General features: G+C 38.4%; 1 protein-coding gene across 1 annotated transcript; it reads right to left on the bottom strand.

Annotated features, from left to right (window-relative positions):
• Window positions 1–229: 229 nt before the first annotated feature.
• On the bottom strand, window positions 230–22,824 carry LOC136853718 (E3 ubiquitin-protein ligase Arkadia-like). The gene is given in 7 exon segments (XM_067129693.1): window positions 230–3,309; window positions 5,103–5,243; window positions 6,069–6,336; window positions 8,299–10,153; window positions 10,156–10,326; window positions 12,714–12,896; window positions 22,642–22,824. Coding segments are annotated over 7 exon segments (2,889 nt in total). The 5' UTR covers window positions 22,697–22,824; the 3' UTR covers window positions 230–3,093.
• Between the last annotated feature and the right edge of the window lie 753 nt (window positions 22,825–23,577).

The raw sequence follows: 23,577 nt of genomic DNA, 5'->3' as shown, positions 1-23,577 counted from the left end.
TTCAAGATAAACAGGTTTGTATGGAAAAATTACCCTTTATGTTACAGAAAGTCCATTCTCCAAGTCAACCCATTTTGCCAAATACCTTCACAAATTAAAATGGCAGCGGTAAAGGATAACATCAGTTGATCATTGTGCATCAGGACTTTGAATGAAATTAAAATGGCAGCAGTAAAGGATAACATCAGTTGACCATTATGCATCGGGACTTTGAAATGAAAGTATGCACTAAGTAAAAATTAATTTATTAAACACATTCAACGTAAAAAATACAAATACCTTACAGCACCTATCCAAGCTGGCAAAGGGTACTGGGATGGGCAACTTACCACAGTCTGTAACTACACCCTAGCTACTGGGGTAATCCCTCCTTTTGACCCCCTAATGGTGAAGTACTGGTACTACATTAGATAAGAGAAAAGAAGGACAAGATTAAGAAACAAATCGAACACAATTCCAAATATATAACTTTAGAGCGTATAATTGCAAGTTTTTCAAATCACACATAAATACAAACATACAATGGTAAGGAAAATAAAACACACGCACACTTCCTTAGTCAGTCATTCTCCTGGTTTCTCTCTCTAGCATAGCTGGGTAGAAGAGAAAGTAAGAGGTTTATAATTCGAGAAATGTCAGAAAATACTTAAAAACAATCACAACACCTCATACCCTCAAAAGGAGAGAAGGGGATATGCAACGAGAAGTGGTATTAAATACAGCGAGAGTCAAGAAAAATCAGGTTTACTTTCAACTATAACATAAAATAATGAGGTAAAATCTCTTTCAACTACAATTAGTGAGGCCCACACCTGGAAGTGCTGGTGAAATGTTCTCTGCGAGAATTTTCATAAAATGTCAGAACTATCATTGTAAACAGGTACAACACAGGAAGGAGAACAAAAATTCCCGATAACAAGGAAACAAAACAAGACAGTCCTACTATCAAACAATATAAAAGGCACTCAAATTTCATACCTTTAATACATGTATAAAAAAAAAAGGTAAAAGACGATATAATAGAAAATATATCTGTTGAAAAATACTCACTTCACCCATACTGACGCTCAGTGAACTGTCACCTATACAATTAAAATTAAAATCGAGCTACTAAATTAACAATATCGAATCCATAATGCTATTTGCCATTTTTAATTCCAGAGAAACACACTACAATCATAAGATAATAAAATAAACTGTGTACCACATGCAATCTATTACAATCTATAATGTATCACATTCAACCAGTTCACCATAAATACTTAAGAATTCTTGTTGTCATTCCTAAATGCACCATGGACATCCTAATTTAGGACTGGCATAAATCCATGGCGAAAAGTGACAAATTTCTGTATCATACCTGAGTGTGAGGGGACTAAATGGGTTTCCATTTTCATCTCGTAAGATGCAAATCAGAAACCTTGCAACATAATCCTCTAAGAAACACAAAAGACATTCTAGACTGATATCAGTCTTTAGTGAGCTTGCAATTATAAAAAAAAAATTAAAATACAAATAATAATAAAAGTACCATTTACAGCTCAATACTGCAAATAATACAATCCGAAAGGAAGTGTATATATATACATATGAATGATTTTCCCACTACAATATATTTCAAAATCTTCTCTTTTGGCTCCATCACATGCGCAATATCAGGCAAAATCCCGTAAACACCCTCCTTATTATCTACTTTTTCCTCTCTCCACCCTAAGCTTGATAACTAAACACCCGTTTCAATAAGATTTGGTTCTTGGTTTTCACATATCCTGAAGGTTCCAGATCACTGCATGAACCTTACACAATAAAAATGTAATGCAGTTAAGAATTTTTCCTCTCACAAGTGGCGTATTACCTGTCACGCCCAACACAAGCATATCACCTTATTGCACAGCTTGGCAAAACCCTTAACTGTCCTTCAGCTATTTGGGGCAATTCTACCAACTACTTTGGCCAACTCTGTAACATAGTAGTTATATTAGCATAATTTTACAATTCAACAAATATTATAACTTTATTACAAATGGAAGATATGATGTTTCATATAGGGTAACACTGCTACCAAAGTACATGATATTAATATCGAAAGAATATTACAGTACTATAAAAGGCGCCTTCTAAAAATCACCTTTGCTTGCCAATCCGATTCTGGGTCTCAGCACTGGTGCAAATATCACCAACAAACAAACAAACAAAAAACTGAATCTGATTCAGTTTGAGCACTGCTGTAACTCTATCAATTCGAAGTGAATCTAATTCTGTACACGTTGAATACAGCTGTTTGATACCCAGATCCGGATTTCACTAAATAGTTAAGCTGAGGTTGGTAACCAATATTCATCATTTTGTGAATAGAATGCGCCTAAAGTTTTGTTAAATAGCTAACCACAACTCTTCATTGGCATGAGTGATGATGCTTGTTGGTGTCCCTGACGCTGGTGCCATGTACCTCAGGTCCTGCTGAAGCATCCTGGACCACCAGCATCAATGACAGTCGTAGTTTATTATACAAACTACATTGATAAATTGTTGAAGACAATTACATCTTCATATGAAAAAATTGAAAAAGAAAATATGTTTCTTTTTTTATCTACTACATATAAACTAATTCCTCTAGTAAGGGGGAATTCTTCCCTCTTTTCAACCAAGTCTACATTCGATTGATTTTGCTTAAAAGAATAAGATTCTCTTTTTAAAGATAAACTCTGAAAAAGTGTTAATATTTGAAAAAGGCAGAATACGGAACTGATTTTTTTGTAGAATAATCACAGTTAAAACCATCCTATATATCTGCTAGACACAAGAACTTGGTTTTGAATTCATGCCCTAAAACACCCAAGGAGCTTTCATCTCGCACGTTTGTCCAGCATTTTGCAAACTGGGAGGCAGTGAAGAGGGAATGAATTGGACAAAACAATTCTCTCGCCAACATATTTTCTTGCGAGGCTTGTCACAGGCAACAGTCTGCATCTTGCTTGTACTGTACTGAGCAAAGCAAGATTCATTTACAACCACGCAAGATGTAAGATCTCTCAAGAGTGTTTAGGGACAAAAAGGGCTTCAAGATATTCCACTCTTACTAGAGTGTTGATTTCAGGAAGAGGTCACAGAATAATCCTTTGTAAGATGAGCCTCTATGTCTACCCGGCAAATGGGGCACCTTTTATTTGTGGCTAGCCACTGATCAACACATTCTATGTGGAACAGATGCATGCATGGAAGTCTCCTCACGTCCTCATCCTCTTCAAATTCTGAGAGGCAAATTGTACACTTCTCCAAACCGTCATCAGTAATGTCTCCACGCTTAATCTGTAAGTAATCAAACAATTACATACATGATTAGGATTTACAAGTACATCATGGTAATTGAATTAATAGTTAATTTAAGATTCCGATCATAAACACATTCTCACAATTTAAGGTTGATTTTCCAGGTTAAAAATATATATCTCTAAGTATAAACTACTCACAAACCTTAGGTTACATGGCATTTAATCATACTAAAACTACAGGAACTTAAATATTAAGAGATGTGAAGATAGTAAGATATTTAAAAGATGATTTTTCATAAACATGGACAATAATAATAGGTAATTTAGATATTTTTAATTATATAAATATTATTAGTAATTTTTAACCTGACACTAAATTAAAACCCAAACCAAAATTGAATATAATCATTGCTAATAAAAGCAACAGAATTAATGAATAAATATAACTTCCATATAAATATTGGACAATTTCTAGAATGAAAATTAAACTGATAAAAAATATCAGGGTTAAAACTAGTAATGTTCCCAGTAACTTTCCATGTACCTTTAATCTGAATATAAAGTTGAGCATGTATTCAAAAGAAAAGTGACATTACTTGTAGATATGGTTAATGGTAATCTTGGGATTTATTTGTAAAAAAAATACTATGCTACATTTAAATCTCGGAAATAGAATCTATCATTAACTTGAGGTGCAACGTTGACTCAAGAGCATAATAAATACTGTAGTTTGTAGACATAACTTGAGTCCTATAATTTTTACCTCCATACAATTTACCTTTTACCATACCAAATTTTCATAGCTCCATACAATTTACCTTTTACCATACCAAATTTTCATAGAAGTCCTACTACATTTAGATATGTTCAGCCGGACAGTCGCATTACCAACGCTATTACTTGCTTATTTTAATTTGGGATAAACTTTATAAAGTAACTGATAATAACGAAAATGACTGAATCATTAAAGGGGAAAATATTGTAATAAATTCTGTCATGTCACAATCATCTTACTTCGACGTTAATACTCTATATACATACTACACTGCCCTGATAATCTTAGATGAACTGTTGCCTCACAAGATAAATACTATGTACTGTATTGACTCTTAGAAATATACTATAAAAATAATAAAACTATAAATTAAATTGACTTTTGTTAAAATACCAAAATTGTTAATAAAAACTACACTAAATTTGATAAAATTTATACACCAAAATAAATCTAAAGTCTTACATCACAATCCTTTAACATAAAAATACATTCAGGTACACAGATGAACTGGTATCAGCAAACAATATATAAAATACATTTAGATATATAATGATAATTTATCATTGAATAATAGATATATCTCATTTGATGTTAATGTACCATATTCTGACGTTATAATGACCCTTATGAAACAGGGCCCTTCAATATCAATACTATTATATTACATTAAAAGTAGATTTCTAACTAAAGTTTATGACGAAAGAAGAGATTTTAGTCTTGAAATACTAAGTCCATCCACTTCCTACCCTAATACAACACTATCCAAGCAGGTCTGGGTCTTCAAATGCATCTGGTGCCCACAGGAGCGTAGCTGACACTACCACACAAGAAGGACATGTCTAAGCCATCTCCATCCCTGTTTCATTATGACTCCTCTACATACGGAACTCCCATAATTTCTCTTATGGTCCCATATCTCACACTATCCAGCCACTGGATCCCTAACATTCTTCATACAGATTTATTTTCAAACTTACACCATCTTTAAGATACGGTTTCACTGTAATACCAAAGACTTAGTGATGATGACACTGACAAAAGAAAACACAACTCACCTTCTTGTACTTATGAGGAAAAGTATTTCGTTCTATAGTGTTTTGGGTTGCTCCACGGGTCACAACAGGGAGGCGTCGATGTTCAACAAAGCGCATATAATCCTCTAATCTTGGGAAAGACCCACGTTGGAATAGTGGCAACTGAAAGACGAAAACATTACTAAATACGAGGAAATTCAAGGATATGAGTAAGTTACAGAGTACAACACTCTGAAATCCACATTTCATCATTAAATTTCTCATGAGGGTTAATACTTTATTATAATCATTCTAACCAGACAATGAGCTAATTCAATTAGTTCTCATAGGGCTGGCCTGAAGGCTCTGTCTTTATAAATTAATAATAAAAGTCTGGATTTTATCTATTACAGTGCATCTTATTACAAATTTTGCATCTCAGTTAACTGAAAATGGAGAATCCTCACATAATTTCCTTAAATGATTTGATATCAAAACCTGACATTCGTTGTTAATAATTTTTGGGACATCACACTAATAGTGATTTACTGTTGGTGGAACTTTACACTGTGCACAAATTGAGATTGGATTTTCTGGGCTATTCATCAAATATCAACTAGTCATATTATCTGGGCTAGTCATCAAATATCCATTAGTCATACTAAAGTGATCAATATAGACTTTAGTGGTGGTTTGCTCCTTGTATTGACCAACAACAAATATTAACCAACAACATTAAAGAACACTTAACAGACACGTCCTAAAATGCATCTCATCCAAAAGGTAGCCCAGAAAAAGGCATTACGTAGTAATGTGTTTACTTGATAAGCATGATGTCTGAGAGGTTAAGGTGTTACCATATTATTTCTACAACTACTACTAAATTATTTCCCTGAACGGCTACTGTTCTCCTCCGCGTAAATATATATGGGGGCCTTTCAGCACAGAAAATCCTTTGCGACAAACCTATTCTGTCATCTCCCTAAATCCTTCAGAGAAAACCCTTACCTGAGGTATGTAAGTGAGTCTTGGAGGTGGAGGAAGCTCTGGTGTCAGGGCTGGAGGCAAGGATAAATCGAGGGGCAGCTGGGACCCTCCACCGATGTTTATGTGCAGGCCTGGGACTGGTAAATGCCTGGGATCACCTGTGGCTGCTGCAGCAGCTGCTGCCGCTGCAGCCGCAGCCGCTGCTGCCGCTGTTGGTATTGATGGCATTGAAACATGAGCTGGAGGAACTGCTCCACCATACAGATGACCATACATTCCCGCACCATCACTGAAAAGACATTGACATAGATATAAATACCATTCAGAGTGGGTTTTTACAGAATGAAAAGACCCTTACAGCATTTCTAATTTTGGGTTACAGACTATAATTAAAAATTAGAAAATTTGAAAACCTGTAAGGGTCTCTCACCCTGCAAATGCAACTCCAACTCTCCGCAAGATTGATTTTAAAGAGTTGGCTCAATCTGCACATACTCCTCTACTGCATTAAAATTTATGTATCATCATGAAAACTTGTTATTGCTGACAATTATGGTACTGATCTACCTTGCATAACGAAGGCTCAACTAATGAAATTATTCAGTACTACCTCCCACAAACAGCAAAAGCATGACGGCATATGCCCTTACCACAACAGACACATTTAAAATTTCCCACTAAACACACCATGCCCAGGCAGTTCTGCATAGGTGGTACCCTAATTTTACTTACTCTACAGCAAAATAACCCTAATTTTACTTACTCTACAGCAAAATATCTCCTAAAGCCTCAGGAAAGGCAAAGAAAGATTGTATGGCTCTTGTTAAGATAAGTATACCTTAGTTTAACCAGACAACTGAGCTGATTAACAGCTCCCCTAGGGCTGGCCCGAAGAATTAGATTTATTTTACGTGGCTAAGAACCAATTGGTTATCTAGCAACGGGACCTACAGCTTATTGTGGACTTCGAACCACATTATAGCGAGAAATGAATTTCTATCACCAGAAATAAATTCCTCTCATTCTTCACTGGCCGGTTGGAGATTTGAACTCGCGGCCAGCAGAGTGCTAGCTGAGAACGGAACCCACTCGCCCAACGAAGAACTGTATGGCTCGTGCTTGGTCTCAATGTATAAGTAATTAAGCATACCGATTAAAGCAAATGAAATGAAGTGCATTAGTTCAACATATCAGTATTTACTGTGAGATAATCTAGGCCCAAAAATAATAGAATTGCAGAGCAGCTGAAATCACTAATGCTAAAATATCTTTTTTAGCTGCTCTCCAAAAGTGAAAATGAACAACTCTGCTCACACAGATAAATGGATGCAAGAAACTTGCCATTCCTTTCTTGTTGTTCTTTTAGAAAAATGCATGCAAAACTTGATGCATTTCATTGTACCATGAGGCATCTTTGCAAATCTTTACACTATAGATTGCAACTCTGAATCTGGAATATCCATTAGATGAGCCGAGTATCAAGAAGAAATGGTGCGTGGAAACACATGTCCTAGAGCCTTCAAACGAACAACTCTTTACAAAAATTTGAACAGTAGAATAAAGTGGAAGGGGAGGATGTTGATGAAATCTTGGAATCTCATGAGCAAGATCTTACAAGACATGGAATTTATGCAATTAAAGGTAGTGAAAATAATGAAAAAAAAAAAAAAAATTGTTGAAACATTACAATACAAGAGTTAGCAAAAATTCACTATAGGGTAATTTAACCACAAAATAACTTGTTTCCTGGGGGTGATCTATTAAATTTAAGTTACTGGCTGATGAACAGTGCATCACTGTTCCCACAAAATATAGAGGCTGAGGTGGAAGCAGTACCAGTGGCAGAATGAAGCATGAACAGTATGAGCTTCCTGGATCTTGAACATTACAACTCCAATGGAACTTGGATTTCAACACCAATGTAAATACTTACAAGATATCATAACAAACATGTCTGGGGACAACTGGACTGTGGCTTTATATAATCAACGGGTTTTTGATGGAACAAAGTTTTATAATTCCCTTTTGAATTCTATATGGGGTCACATACATACTACCAAAGGAAAATAAAAACATTCTGTGCCGAATGATATGCTGATAATAGAAATAATTTCAAGGATGTCTTGGGAACAAGTCATGCTCCTGATGGCTGCATTATTTAAACCTTTTCAAAATATAATAAAAATTATTTTTCATGGTTATTTTTTTTTTAAATGTGTTTATAATCAAGTCACAAATGAGACGCACTAACCTGTGTGCTGGGGTACTAGGCATTAGTACATCCATTCCCATGTGATGATGCAAGTGCTGTGCTGGTGCATGAGCAGCGCTGTGCGCTGCGTTCGGAGGCGTCGACTGAATGTCCATCGGTGTTGCAGCCGGAGGTGTCGTACTTGGCGGCGGAGCTGGCTGGTCTGCGTTTGCTGAGGTAGATGAAGATTGAGAAGTGGCAACTTGATGAGGTGTGCTGTGTGAAGCTACAGTAGTGACAGGTGCGCCGGTGTGGTTATGCTGATTGACATCCTGTGGGAGAGTGACTGGCCTTGCGAGAGCTGGGGCGATGGGTTCTCGCAAGCGAGGGTCCATCCGCCGTCTCTGGATCTCCTGAAACCGTTGCTGACTGTGCCATATCCTTTGATGAAGGGGATTCAACCTTGAGATAGATGGGTGCGCTGGGTAGGAGGCAGTCGTAGCTAAACTAGTTGGGGGATATGGGGGAAACAGAGGATGAGCAGGAAGAGCTGAATAATATAACGGTGATTCTGGTGGATAATAGTGGTGGTGGTGGTGGTGATGTCCTAAACCGGGGGTGATACTGTGATGATGATGGTGATGGTGATGATGGGGTGAGTGCTGTGGGTAAACACATGCTCCGTAGCAACTTCCACGATGGTCCATGGTGTAGCTGGCTGTACCACTTGCGCTGAGTCCAATGGAGCCCAGTGTTGGGCCATTTTGGCAAGAGCATGGTGTATTCTGTGCAGGCTCTGAATTATGATGACCCCTACACATGCCAACACCAGTACTTGCCCCTGCTGCTGCTGCTGCTGCTGCTGCTGCGTGGGCATTATGAGCCGGTAATCTAACCATTAAATGGGGCATTCCATATCCACTTGAAGAAGCAACTGCACAAGACGATGACGTTGACGATGACGAAGGAACCTGATGTGTTGTAGGTGCAGCTTGGGGTGTTGGACCAGTAGTAGAAACAAGTACTTCATCATCACTTTCGTTTGTTAGGTCAACAACATCGACAGATCGATTTCTTCGAACTGCACGATGAACACTCACTACCTCAATGCATGAATCTGTATCGGAGTCTGAATCTGATGATGAAACCCAGTCAAGCTGCAAATCTGGTGCAGTGGGACCATCATCAACCTTAGAATGTCTGGTGTTGCGAACAGGTAAATGAACGTCTCCATCTTCATCTTCACTGTCGTCATTTTGATGCAGAGTGTGTGTACTTCCCCAACCGTTACGACGAGGCTCCATTCGCCCTCGCTGACTCTTTCCGCGGCTACCTTCAGCACCAGCGCTGTGGACACGTTTCCTTCGAACTTCATTGTCCCCGGTGTCACAACTAGTGCTCCCTCCTGATGATGAGGAACCTGAGCTGCTAGAGCTGCTGCTACTGCTGCTGCTGCTGCTACTACTGCTGCTGCTGCTGCTACTACTACTACTGCTGCTGCTGCTGCTGCTACTAACAGTTCCACTATTGCTATGATTGCTAATGCTACTACTGGCATCACCTCCCATTGTAACGTCACTCAGCAAACTTAGATGATTGTTGACGTTTTGTGAGTATCCCTGACTGTCAGAATAATCAGGAGTTGGTCCGTAAGTTGCTGTAGCAGTACTACTAAAAGCGAGACCAGAAGGATTACTACTGAAATCCATGGGTGCTTGTGTGTCCCCATATGCAAGGGGTGCACTGGATGCTTCAACATATGAAGCATTATCCACCTTGGATGAGGTAGGAGGCCCAGCAGGCAAAGCAGAACCGGTACCAGTTCCAGCATACTGTGGTGAACTGGTGGCACTTAAGCTTCCTAAAATGTCATAGTATTCATCTGGAGAACGAAATGGCTGGGGTCCACCATAAAGCCACCACTGCCAGACGGCAGGGGCACGTCATCCATCGCCTGTAGATGTTCTGAAGGAAAGCTGGGGTAGTATGTACCCCGTAAACCACTACTACCTCCACGATCCAATTTCACAGACTCTGTTCCACAGCGTTGCGCACTTTCTTCACTGCTACATCCAATCTCACTTATTTCTGTCAATGAAAAACCAAGAAAAAAAATTAAGATTCCTTAATGAACATGACATGGATACCAAAAATATATAAAATTTACATTCATCTATATGCTACATAAATCCATACCCTTTACTTTTGCCCAGTAGGTGAGGTGGGAGGGGGATCTAATTACTAACTACTTTTTTTTCAATAACGAAGTGATTAATGCCAGATGAGACCTACTTACTAGGGAAAAGTCTCAACCTATAATGAAAAGTCTCCTTTCAAACTTTGTACTAGGTGTATATCTTAACAAGTCATTAAATGATTACACAAAATCCATAAAAAGGTCTGTATTTTGCATCTTTTCATGGAACAGCAATGATCCTTTCAAATTTTTTAATTGCCAGTTCTTGAGATTTTGACGTAAACCTGTCCCTGAAAATGAAAAGGCATAGAAATCTTGTAGCAGAAGTATCTACCACTCTGATGACATTTGCAAACTTATTTGATTCAATAATGCCGCAACCAAAGCACCATGCTAGAATAACACTCAGAGAGAAGTAACTGTTACTCGGGTGAAAACCTACTTGCTCAGCATAACAGGCAACTTTGAGCATGGTCAAAATGGACACTATCAAGCAAGACTTTTATTCATATTATCTTTCAGGCTAAGATCATCAAGACAGCACAGGGAGAAGGAGGCCATCCACGCAATTTGTGCACAGCAGTGATATCATTCTATAAGCATTTTTCTTCCCAGTTCCATTACTGGCAGTTCAGCACCTTGACTGACTGATTAATTTACAAACATGGACCCCACAAGGACAGAAAATATTCTATTTTCCCAAAGGCTTATCAGTCTGAATTTACGGGGATGTTGTCTCTTCACCCCTTAACATAAGCCATGAAAACTGTATTATGTAAATAGAAAAAAAAAAGGTTTCCTATGAAGGTTCACAACAAAGTTTTCTGTTTAAATTGAGTTAACTGAAGCAATGCTGTATACTGAATTTTTACAACTTCAATTTTAGTGAGGTTATTTTGTGGGCTCAGCTATTATTTGTTGGAAAGGATAGCCAAAACTGCAAACTCAAGCGGCTAGCAAGAAGACACATTTGTCTGAAGCCTCCCTCAGGGAATCATACAGTGCCTGGGTGATATTTCAGGGAATGAGAGTCAAGAGTCAATTCCACGGGGCAAGACTGATTCAAGCTCCTCATAAGCATGAAAACCTCACCCAAATCAGTCAGATCATGCCAAAAGGTAAGTGCTGTGCAGCAGCACTTCACTGTAGGAACAAATTAGAATCATGTCTAACTGGAAGTAGACAAGGAACTACCAATTTCTCTCTCCAATCAGGCGAGACCCCTCAAACAACACAACCACAAAATAAAGCTCACTTTGCCTGGCAGACATCTACCATGGAATCTACTGTGAACTTCCTGACATCTGTGCAACTCTGCAAGAAAAGCCTGATGGTACCTCAATGGCTGCAGCTGCTTGAGCATCCTGGGCCATAGGGGTAACACTCGATGCCTCAATGAAAATTTCCAACAGATCAGGATACCAGCTGGCCTTTGGCCCAAGACGAGCCACCATGGTCAACCTGAGACCAGGAGTGACCAACTTAACAAATCAGGTTGAACAGGAAGAGGCATAGATATCTACACTGTCCCAAGGGTGTTGAAAGGCATCCTCAAAAACACAGGTGTCCATCACTGGATAGCAAAACACTGGGAATTTTCCATTTAGCTGTGTGGAGAACAGGTTCATTACCAGTATTCCCCAAACCTCATATGCCCTGCCTACCATGCGTGGGTGCGAGGACCACTTGTCCCTGTGACCTACCTCTGGCAATTGACCTAGTCTACTAATACATTCCAATGGCACAAGATCTATCTAGCTGATGGTTATCTACATTTCAGATACGTGGGCATTAGCAATGAGAAGAGGAAACTCTAAGGTGGTGTGACAATAAATTGCAGTAGTATACTGAGATGCACATCGTTTACTATATTAATAAATTCATATTAAAATTGAAGTTGCTTCAAGATTTTTTCCAAAAGCTTTAAAATAAGACTGAGATGATTTAGGCTATGTGTTGAGGAGGGAGAAGCAGTGAATCAGAGAAACAACAAACATGGAAGAAGGATGACACCTAGTGAGGTGAGATAATCAAACAGAAATGGATTAGTTGAACCCCGCCAATTGAAGATTTAGACAATGTTAAAAAAAAGAATGGAGATAATTTATCATTCTAATTCCAAAAAGAACACCGAAAACTGGTAAAGATGAATGACAACGAACGAATAACAACAAAAACAGTAATTATTTTCCCATAAAAGTTTTGCAAAATTATATTAATAAAAAAATCAACATTTTCTATTTCAAAAGTACGTGTATCAGCCGCACTGCTAACTTACCAGAATGATAGATGTGTGTTACAGGCGTGAGGGAACTGTGTGTGTGTGCCACACTAGGAGGGTGGTGACCAACGGTACTGACAGACTGATTTGGTGCAGCCTGGCCGACACCTTTCGCTTGTTGGTCCCACAGCTGTGATGATCGACCGGGGCTCACCACTGGCTCACCCATCAGCCTTGGTGCTGTAAAAATAAAGCCAAGGAAATAAATAATACAAAGTGGAAATTTGTAAAAGGGAAATTCATCTGCACACAATCTAATTTCAGGCCTTACTTATCTAGTTTAATTTCAACTACACCTGGAGATTAGTTCCACACGTTCAACTGGGTTGTGATATTGCAGAGCAGTGACACCATTTTCACAACTGAGGTCCAATTGAAAGGCAAAGGTTTCTTGCTTTAAAGGGTGCATTGGTACATTTGGAATCAATCCCTATTTTGTTTTTGTATTCATATAAATCTTTAAGTGTTCATGTCTACACTGGATGCTACTCAAGTTTCAATGCTTCAAGTCCATTATGATTAGACATCTACAAGTCTTCAACTTCTGTGAAGTTATGAAACCTGCCCTAAGTTGGTTTATGTGGCCATACTTGGCAAAATGTGGAGACCATCCTAGTTAGTGTAAGTCTATAACTGGTCACTCAATATTGCAGATAATGTATGCAAGGTGTTGGTATTTCTTTGTTTAAATGCTCTTGCAAATGTTAGTTTGCTATCAATCTCAGTGTAAGTACACCACGTTAGATTGTCAAGAGACGACGACGGCCAGATCTCTGACTTAAGAGTGATTTATCGAAATGGATACTGCCTGGAATCAACATAGTTTGAAAATTTGCAATTTCATACCAGACTGACAGAGGCACCCAAAAGCAAGTTTTCCCACTGAATCCCCAGATATTTGTTGGATAAAAGGGTAGGGGAAAAACAAGTGGTTTGCACTATCCATGATTATGAAAAAAGTATTAAACACAAGGCAAAGTAAAAAGAAAATATATGGTCATGTATCTGGTAAGAAATTAGTATCCAGTAACCATTTACTTAACTGTACTCAAGTTCAATATGTAGGAGTACTGTACGTCCAAATGCAATCAAAAGCCTAGCTGTGGGCTAGGACACCACAAAATCCTATCTTAACCTTGGATATCTTGTGCAACTGCACATTAACTTAAAAAAAAAAGTGTATAGAATCTCTATAATATATAAAGTATACATTAATACTGTACAAAATACATACAGTACATGTATAAAACACGACATATAATAAAATGACATTTAGGCAAGTAAAATAAATGTCTTGCCAAGACCTTTGTTATGACAATCTGGCCTTATCAGACTACATATTCATGATCATGTAAAACACACATACACTCACTCACTCTCTCTCTCGCTCTCCATATGCAATGTAAGTAGTGCTTATGTGTAACTACAATACATTATAACATCCTGCCCTTTTATTCATATTGTGTCAAATTTTTTTCGTAAAATCTAAGCGTGGTGAGTGTGTATGATTCAGACCACATAATTTCCTCTGAAACTGAACTCTCCAAGGTCAGCAAACAAAGCATTATCCAAAAGAGACCGAGTCTAATCTGGATTCCTACGAGTCCTGTTCTCTTCGTGATACAAAATATCAATACTGATAATTTGCAAATCTCATTCATATCTTTATTTGCCCATGATTCCTGTGTCTCGGACTCTTGGACTGGTGAAAATGCATTTCTCTACATGACTACAGAAAAGAATAAGTAATTACACTGAACTATAGCCTGCTGAACTTGGCTGATCTTTCGAGAAATCTGGTAATGGTTCAAGACATGATCATCATCATTAATCACATTAACGTCAATTAAAGTTTCTTGTCACATTTTTGGGTTTACAAATCACCACTACAAAGTACAAAAACAAAAAGCCCAAAAATTTCCACATGCTAAAATATGAGGCTAATGGAAACTGATTTTATTCAATTTCAAACTTCATACCTAACTCTACTTCTAAATTAGAATATTTTATATTTACATAAAACTAGTACAAACTTCAAATAAATAATTATATTAGCATAAACAGGTCACCTTACGTGGCCTCTTGGTATAAAAAAAAACCCTCGATTCATGCAATAGAAAATATTTTGTGACTTCCAAGACAACTGGATCTGAAAATTACTGCAATATCAGGAACTACCGTAGTTTTGTTTTCCCCTGTTGATAAAGAACTAGTGAAGCTATAGGAACTCTGTAAACATAATGCAATTTTGGAAATAGCCAACTTAATTTCAGAATCACAGGCCTAATGCATAGTAAATAATGGAATGCATCCCTGGTACTTACTCATATAGTTTCATAACTACAAAAATAGTTTTAGTGATTAAAATGCTCTCTAAAATTATGAGGGGACATTTGATCCATACTCATTCACGGTTCAGTAAATGAAATATGAGGGGGTCGCGGAGTGTTCATCTGATCTTCACATCCTGACCTCAATGTTGCAGATTTATATTGGTGCTTCCCTATTGATCAATTTAAGAGTACAGTACTGCCAATGAAGAAAGGGTTTTTGGGTGCCTCAGTGGTTAACCTGGTTAATACCATCAATAACTGGTGTAGAGTCACATGGAATAGTTCAGTATTGATGTCAGGTCAAGCTGAATGCTGGTACCAACGACTGCATAAAATTCTAAAACATCAGCCTACTCTCTCATTTAACACCGACTACTGCGGTCCATATGGTTTTGTTTTCGGCAATACCCCCTACCCCATTTGCCTGTCTACCAACTGTTAGTGGTCCTGTCTCGTGCAATGAAAACGTACCAGTGCAGTTCGACCTAATCGTTTTTTTATCTTCCCAACCAAAAACCCTGTTTTTCCCTGTAATAGTTGCAAGTTAAGTGCAGCCCATAGGGAAAGGGGAAACAAAAGGGTATGAATTGTTTCCCCAACAATTCTATTTATAAGCAAAGAACAGGGCAACAAATAAAAAACTATATCCTGTGTTTGGGCTAAAAACAAATTTGTCATGCATATACTAATCACAATTTTTTGATGAATCAAAGAAAAGGGTTCAGTTATATTTTGGAAGACTCCAGCCACCTCCCACATTGCAATTTAAATCTTTCTTGGGTAAAACACATCACAACAATAAATGTCTTCTCAACATCTAACCTTTGTAAACGCTTAAAGAAAAATAATTAATCAAATTATGAAATAACGTACGACAATACCGGCCCCCAACCCCCTCCTTAGCTAAAAACAGCAAAATTGTAACCAGTAAACATCACTAGGTTATGTTAGGTTGGTACTTTTGGATTCTTTTAGTGCCCTATCATTTTCTAGCCATTTCTGCATGAAAAACCCAAAATGGTTCTCCATGCAAAAATGACTGACTAGAATCTTCTGAAAAATTACCAAAGGTTCTATGCTGACACAAGGATTAAGACTATGAGCTATGCTAGCCCCTTTCTGTGTATTAGAAAACTAATGGAGCACCCCAAATAATTGCCCTACTACCAAAGCACAGTAACCTAACCCAATAGAGCACAGGCTAACAACACAGCAAAATATCTGCACACTTCTTTCTGTCAAGCGTGATGTCACACTGAGCAGGTCCTCAGCCACAGCCAGGTCGGGCACCCTAGGACAAGTTAGGCTAAGATGCACCCCTATTCAAATAGATGCTCAGTGTTTGACCTGGTTTTTGGCAGGCCGTGAACCCCTCCCCCGAAAAAACATGCATGACTTCAGCACCTCATCCCATAGGGCCACTTCTAAAACAAAATCAGCTCTTAAAAAGGAATTTTCGTTCAGCACCACCTCTCTACCTAACTTCAAACAAATGGTAGGGCTAAGAAATAGGTCTGCATGGGGTATTACTTTGGAAATTGCTTTTTCTTAAAATATTTTGGTTGCTCATCGAGAATTCACTGTTATTTTTTGTCGGTCGACTGTAATTAACCTCAGAAGTTGTATGCTGGCCATCCTGGAATGCTATCATGTATGGGCAGTGTTATAGGGGAGCTTTTGGTAAAAAGTGGCGTTTCCTTCACCTTGGGGGGTCTCTGCCCCCGACTCAGTAACATGGCCTGCTAGGTTAGGTTATGTTTTAGGTACGTTAGGTTAGTATAGTTGCTTTTATAATATCCCTGATGAATTTCACATATGTGCAATACTATAGGGGAGTTTTTAGTAAAAAGTGGCGTTTCCTTCACCCCCCGGGAGGGGTCTCTGCCCCTGACTAAATAAAAAGGCCTGCTAGGTTAGGTTAGGTTATGTTTTAGGTACATTAGGTTAGTATAGTTGCTTTTATAATAACCCTGATGAATTTCACATATGTGCAATACTATAGGGGAGCTTTTAGTAAAAAGTGGCGTTTCCTTCACCCCAGGAGGGGTCTCTGCCCCCCTGACTAAGTAACAAGGGCTGCTAGGTTAGGTTAGGTTATGTTTTAGGTACGTTAGGCTAGTATAGTTGCTTTTATAATAACCGAAGACTTGTGCATGCTCGAAACCATTCCATAACAACAACATGGCAGTCGGGTCGTTCTCCCAACACTTTCCCCCCAACCCAAAATCCCGTGTTCCCAAAGTGTTCCCAACCAAGTTGGGTAGTTATGAGGTTAATAATAATAAATAAAAATTAACCGACGATAATCACCACCACCTCCATCTGCAACACTGCGAATAGAGGAAAAATTGATTTTCAAGGTAATAATTCGTGCAGAGCTGTTTCTTAGAAATACCCAAACAAATTTATGGGGTAATATGCTACGACGGTTTTTTTTTAGGCCTAAGCCTATAACAGAGATGGGGAATAATAGCCTATAGGCCTATATGAAGTAAGATTTGATTTTCCTTCAGGAATTTTTAGGACCTAATCAGGGGAGTGGATTTTTAGGACCTAATCAGGGGGATATGTCTAAAACCATACAATGTAAAAGAACAAATTAAAAACATTAAACTACGTATACGTAAAGCTTAGGCCTATGGAAATAAAAAAAAAATACTTATGGCAATTAAATAGAGAAAACAACCACCTGGCTGAGACGACCTCCCCTAAACAGCTTAAAATAAAGAGAAATAATAAATTCCTGGCGCAACGACCGTCAAAATAAGGCGACACCCATTTAAAAAAAGAAAAAACCCGTAGGCCTAAGTGACACGAAACCCCGTAGCCGAAGTGAACGTAAGGGAGGATTTGACAAGTCCGACTTTGGCCCTCCCCCCTGCGGGGAAAAACACCCTTCGGAGGCGAATCCCCCTCACCACGAAATAAAGACGGGACGACCGGCGACGTGAGAAATTAACCGCGGCCTCGGCGGAGGAGCAGGGCGAATTCCATAGGCCTAAGAAGATGATCAATGACAACTTTAATATCTCGGGGGGGTTTTTTTTCCTGGACGTACACAAACACGCTCCTCTTACGCCTCTTCCCCGCCTCCTCACGCACTTCTTGCACGCACAGACGCACTCAACAGACACGGTCGGGGCGGAATGCGGTGCCGAGGGGCGACTTACGATGAGGTTTGACTTCTGGATGTATAAAATAAATCAAATGGTAAAATATAGCCTTCCTTTCGCCATTATTTTTCTCTCTTCCCTGACCTCCAGCGGTGATCGCCGAAGTCTTTGAAACGGACGGGGCGCTGTGGTTAATGGGTCGCTGTCTTGGTTTGTCTGTTATTTATGGCACGAGGAGAGGCCTGCTTACATTTTACACTATAAGCGATTTTAATAGAAAGTCTTCACAGACATGGCGCACAAATAGAATTCCTATTTTCCCCTCCATGTTATTAGTTGAAAATTGTTGGAACTCCTGGGGAATGCTTACCCGTCCCATAATGCTTATGTATATGGAACTTAGACCGGACTTTTTAAAACAATGTCAATATTTTAAAGCCAAAAACGAACGAAATAACTCATAAAATGCAACGTAAACTTAAGATAAAACTGTATGTCACTGTTTGCGAGTCTTTACGTCGACCGCAGACATTCCATATAACTTCGAGATCGAAATTTACCTCGGCTCCGTCTATGACCTTTGACCTTACAAAGTTTTTTTTTAATGGACACTTGAAAGAATCCGCACATTTCTTCATTATCATATACCTGTCATCGATGCTGAGAGGGGGCGCACGAATATTTTCCCTTTAAAGACTGCCGTACGAGCGAGGACGAGGTGTAAAAGGGAAAAATTCGGCCACAGTCCGTGTGAGAACTGGCATCTTGTCAAGGGAATGCCTCCTTGACCAAGTACATTTTACACTTGCCGATGCCGGTGTGGGGAACATATTTACCTTAAGGGAACGCTTATATCATTTATGTGTTTAATATGCCCAAAATTATCCTTATAAAGCTATCAGCAACACATCAACGTTTAATCCTGGAGGGCTCCCATTTCAATGAAGGTCGTAACACCTTTCCAAGGTCAAAACCATACCTTGCCACCGCAAAGCAAAGCGGGTTCAAGATTTTATAGGTCATGAAAACTGAAAAATGATTCCAACATAATACTTTCCTTTCAACAATTTAGCAAGCATCTTTTATGGCGATAAACATCGTTAAGGTGGAAGTAAACAATCTGGAGTATGAACAAAACAATTTGATCACGAATATAACCAAGGGTTTCTCGCGTAACACGAAACTTATTACAGAGATTAATAATGCGAATGTACACCAGTTTACGTTAAGCTAAGTCTAGATATTAATACACCAGTCTACGTTAAGTTAGGTCTAGATATTAATACACCTATCTACGTTAAGTTAGGTCTAGATATTAATACACCAGTCTGCGTTAAGTTAGGCCTATAATAGATATTACTACGCCAGTCTACGTTAAGTTAGGTCTACATATTAATACACCAGTTTAGCTGTAAATGGCCTCCCTGCCTTATGTCAATTGGTATTCCTATTAATCGATGATATTTCCAAAGTCTAGGGTATACTCCTTCCACGCTTTGGGAATGACAAAGCCTAGAATCGTCTTCTATATTTTTCGCCAGTCATCTGTAAAGGGCGTCAAATTAGGCGTATTTTTTCTTTATATATAATATGATGATCTTGACACTGTCTGCCGAAATATTCTCTCATGATTTAGTCAGGTTCATTGCTTAAAAAAAAAAGTATTTATTTTCACTTCTCTGGCGTTTCAACTATCAAACGGTTCCATTTAGTTAAGTTTAAACAAAATGAAACCTTTTTCTTCTGGAAGCATCATTGGTGTTGCCTATTAACTTCATGTCTTGGACAAATCATAGTTTTTTCGAATCGTTACGTTTGCGGAGATATTCGGCAAGATGTGAACCCCTTTTTTTTTTTCCTAATCCCTTCTGATAACCTTGACATCGGCCCTCTACGTATCTTTTTTGTTCTTTATCCACCACAGGGATGATCCTTCTATTGACCTTGTCAATTTCACTGCAAAATAAATACAAAATAAACAAATAAATGGTCCAATCAACAGCCTTATCCACATCTCTTCTCTAGGTCTTAACACTAATGACATGGCTATCTCTTTCCTACCAAGGTCCAAAGCAAGACTTCGAACACTTGTTTCCTGAGCTAAGAGACCTCTGCCTAACCATGTGACACCCGCTAGGCCATAAACTCCCACATATATTTAATACTGATTATTAGCGCGTTAGAAAAGTGTATACTCTGCCCTACCTTCAGGTTTATTTTCTTATCTATTCCTTCAAAGTAAAGTCGAAATCTAAAAATCTTTATTTCTAATACTTTTATAAAAACCCCTCTCTTTATTTCTAATACCTTTATAAAAAGCCTCTCTCTTTATTTCTAATACCTTTATAGAAAGCTCTCTCTCTCTCTTTTTATTTCTAATACCTTTATAAAAATCCCTCTTTTTTTATTTCTAATACCTTTATAAAAAAACACTCTCGACTTTTTCTTAGGAAAGGATTCTTGCACTTCATATCCGTCAAGTAAAACAAAATCCTTCGCTTTAAAATGAGGCATTTCAGTACATCCTCATTCGTTGAGTGTTCTTTAGTTAACTGAACTGAATATAGGGTCTAGGCCAAAAGCCAAGCACTGGGACCTATCAGGTCATTCAGCGCTGGAAAGGAAACAGAGTAGGTAGGTTTTAAAGTTGTAACAGGAGGAAAACCTCGCAGTTGCACCATGAAATAACTGTTATAAGAGGGTGGATAGCAAGATGGAAGAAAGATAATATGAAAGGAGATACAGTAAAAGGAATGAAAGGGGTTGCAGCTAGGGGCCGAAGGGGCGCAACAAAGGACCTTAAGCAATGCCTACAGTGCACCGCATGAATTGCACTGACGGCACTAACCCCTTACGGGAAATGTTATGGGAACAGCATTTTACTGTGGACATCAACAAACATAGACTTTATTTAGATTTTACTTATTTAAAAAAATTTAATACGTGATTTTAAGGTCTTTCTGTTCACATAAGAAGAAAATTACAACATATTACTGACCTCAGACGAGCACACGTATGCACAGAGAGAGAGAGAGAGAGAGAGAGAGAGAGAGAGAGAGAGAGAGAGAGAGAGAGAGAGAGAGAGAGAGAGAGAGCTTGTCTTTGAATGTAGGACTAAAACCTCATTGTAGATACAACACGACCTTAAGATTTTGAGGCCAGTAAGTGGATTATGACATTAAATTGCTGTGGACCCGTGAAATTCCTCTAGAAGACCCCCTCCTGAGGTCACAAGGTCAGCCTACTTACCCATAACGTGAAGGTCAACCGACAGGCGCCATACAAACAAAAAAAATTTGGTCAACAAAGGATTAAATGACGTCAGACCTACGTCAGCCTCATCAGAGAGGTATTCAGTTACTCTCAATATGTCTGGCGTGTTTTTGCTACCGCCATAATTAATCGAGTTACTTCTTTTGACAAGAAAGGAGTAAACGAATTCAGTCTACTACTGCAATAATTAATTGTACTATTTCTTTTGACAAGAAAGGAATAAACGCATTCAGTTCTACGTTTGCCCCATCAGAAAGGCATTTAGCATGTCTGAATACTCCTGGAGTGTGATTCTACTGCAATAATAAATACAACCTCTTATTTTCACAAGATATGCGAGCGGTAGTTTTTTGTGGCATGGATGTCCAAAAGAGATTGAGCCCATGGTATCGCTAGGCCTAGTTAAATCTCACAAAAAAACAAACAAATTTCCTTTGTCGGCCAACCACGTGTTAGCCCAAGAATCTGCGACGACGGCTACTATTGTTTACTGTTTACTGTTTTTGTTTTTCCTAGGGTCCCATTCCACCGACGGCGAGCCCGTAAACTGAATTCACCATAAAAAAAGTAATGTAGACACATTTTGGATTTTTTTTTTTTATAATAAGGCATATTAACAGTAAAATCTATTACACTGTTACAGCACTAAGAAATAAGAAAAGTCTTCAATTTTCTTGAACGACTTGATATTTTCAGTCCTAATAAATAAAATATATTCGCTTCTGCAGTTCAACTGTAAACACAATCATTGTATCCCCTGAAAATAACTTAAAACTATATATATATATATATATATATATATATATATATATATATATATATATATATATATATATATATATAGTGTAGTGTATTTTATATATTTACATAAATGAGCATCTCAATCCAGAGAGTGATCGCTTCCCGTATACCGGTGTCGCAACTAATATGGTCATCGACGATACAATTTAGTCTAAAACACAGATACCCTCACCGTCTTCCGGCCTACTTCATTTCGGTTTCAAAATGCAAAAACACTTACTTTGTCAGCCTTTAAGTTATATCTTAACGCACGAATATTAATTAGTTTTATTTTTGACGAGAGCAACTGAAATCGCCATCTTAAAACTTGGCTTTTGCTTAATTTTTTGTTTGACAGAATGGTGCTGAAACAAATTGAAATTGCGGCAAAAATATCAATATTTAAGATGGTTCCAGTAGGCTTACCAATGCGTCTTCTACATCGGGCGCAGCGGCGCCGTGGAGTCAGCTGTTTTGGCATCTGCCCTTTCCTACTTTCCCGCCGGTGTCTGGAACGCTTGTAGGACGCTCTCTGTCCTGTACAGTCCTGAATAATGTCCTTGAACTATCCTTCGCACTCCACCACAAAACAGAAGAAGCCAGGAATCGACAGTAACTTCTTCTGTCACTACAACCGTTCAAAAGTGACCTAAGACTGGCAACGTGGGACTTTAGTCGACCTTTGATACCCACTCCACGCACTAATGTCTGCTTTTAACCTCGTGTTCTGGGACTGGGTCCTGGCCTTTGAAAGACCAGCTTACTGCTGGCCTTTTCGTTGGCCCGGGCAATTAGCCAATCACATTCGTTCTGGGAGGGGGTACCCTTGAAAAATCTGTCTAATGTACGATAACTTTATAAAAAACAACAAACATTTTTTCGTAAATGTCCGCATTCAAATTTTAATATAATAAGCTACAGTCGTATTGATTTAAATTTGAATTTAAATGTAACATAACAATGCTTTATGAAATCAAGTATATTCAATAGCTAAGAAACTGAATGGTTAATGTTTTGAAGGGAAAATGTGAACGATGTACGATAACTGACTTGAAGATCGAAAATCTACATCACAGTCTCTTCTGTAAAAACGTGCGCGTGCGCATAGAGAGTTCAACACGAGTTCTCGAACGCTGAAGAAGTTTGATTCGAACTTGAAGAAGTCTTGTTATCTTGTTATACCCAACTCTGAGGGTGGAAGTAGGAAGCCTAATTCTCCTTACAAGTTTTTCTTGCGTTCGCAGATGTAAAAGAATAAGTAATGACAGAATTGTATGCTATTTTCAAGATGCCGTTATTGGGCGAATGACAGGACTCCAGGATAAAACAAAACATGGAAATTTTATGACCGGGTTATGATAC

This window comes from Macrobrachium rosenbergii, chromosome 27 (genome assembly GCF_040412425.1).
Source record: "Macrobrachium rosenbergii isolate ZJJX-2024 chromosome 27, ASM4041242v1, whole genome shotgun sequence".
NCBI classification, from domain to species: domain Eukaryota; kingdom Metazoa; phylum Arthropoda; class Malacostraca; order Decapoda; family Palaemonidae; genus Macrobrachium; species Macrobrachium rosenbergii.
This window is presented reverse-complemented; position numbering and strand designations above follow the sequence as displayed.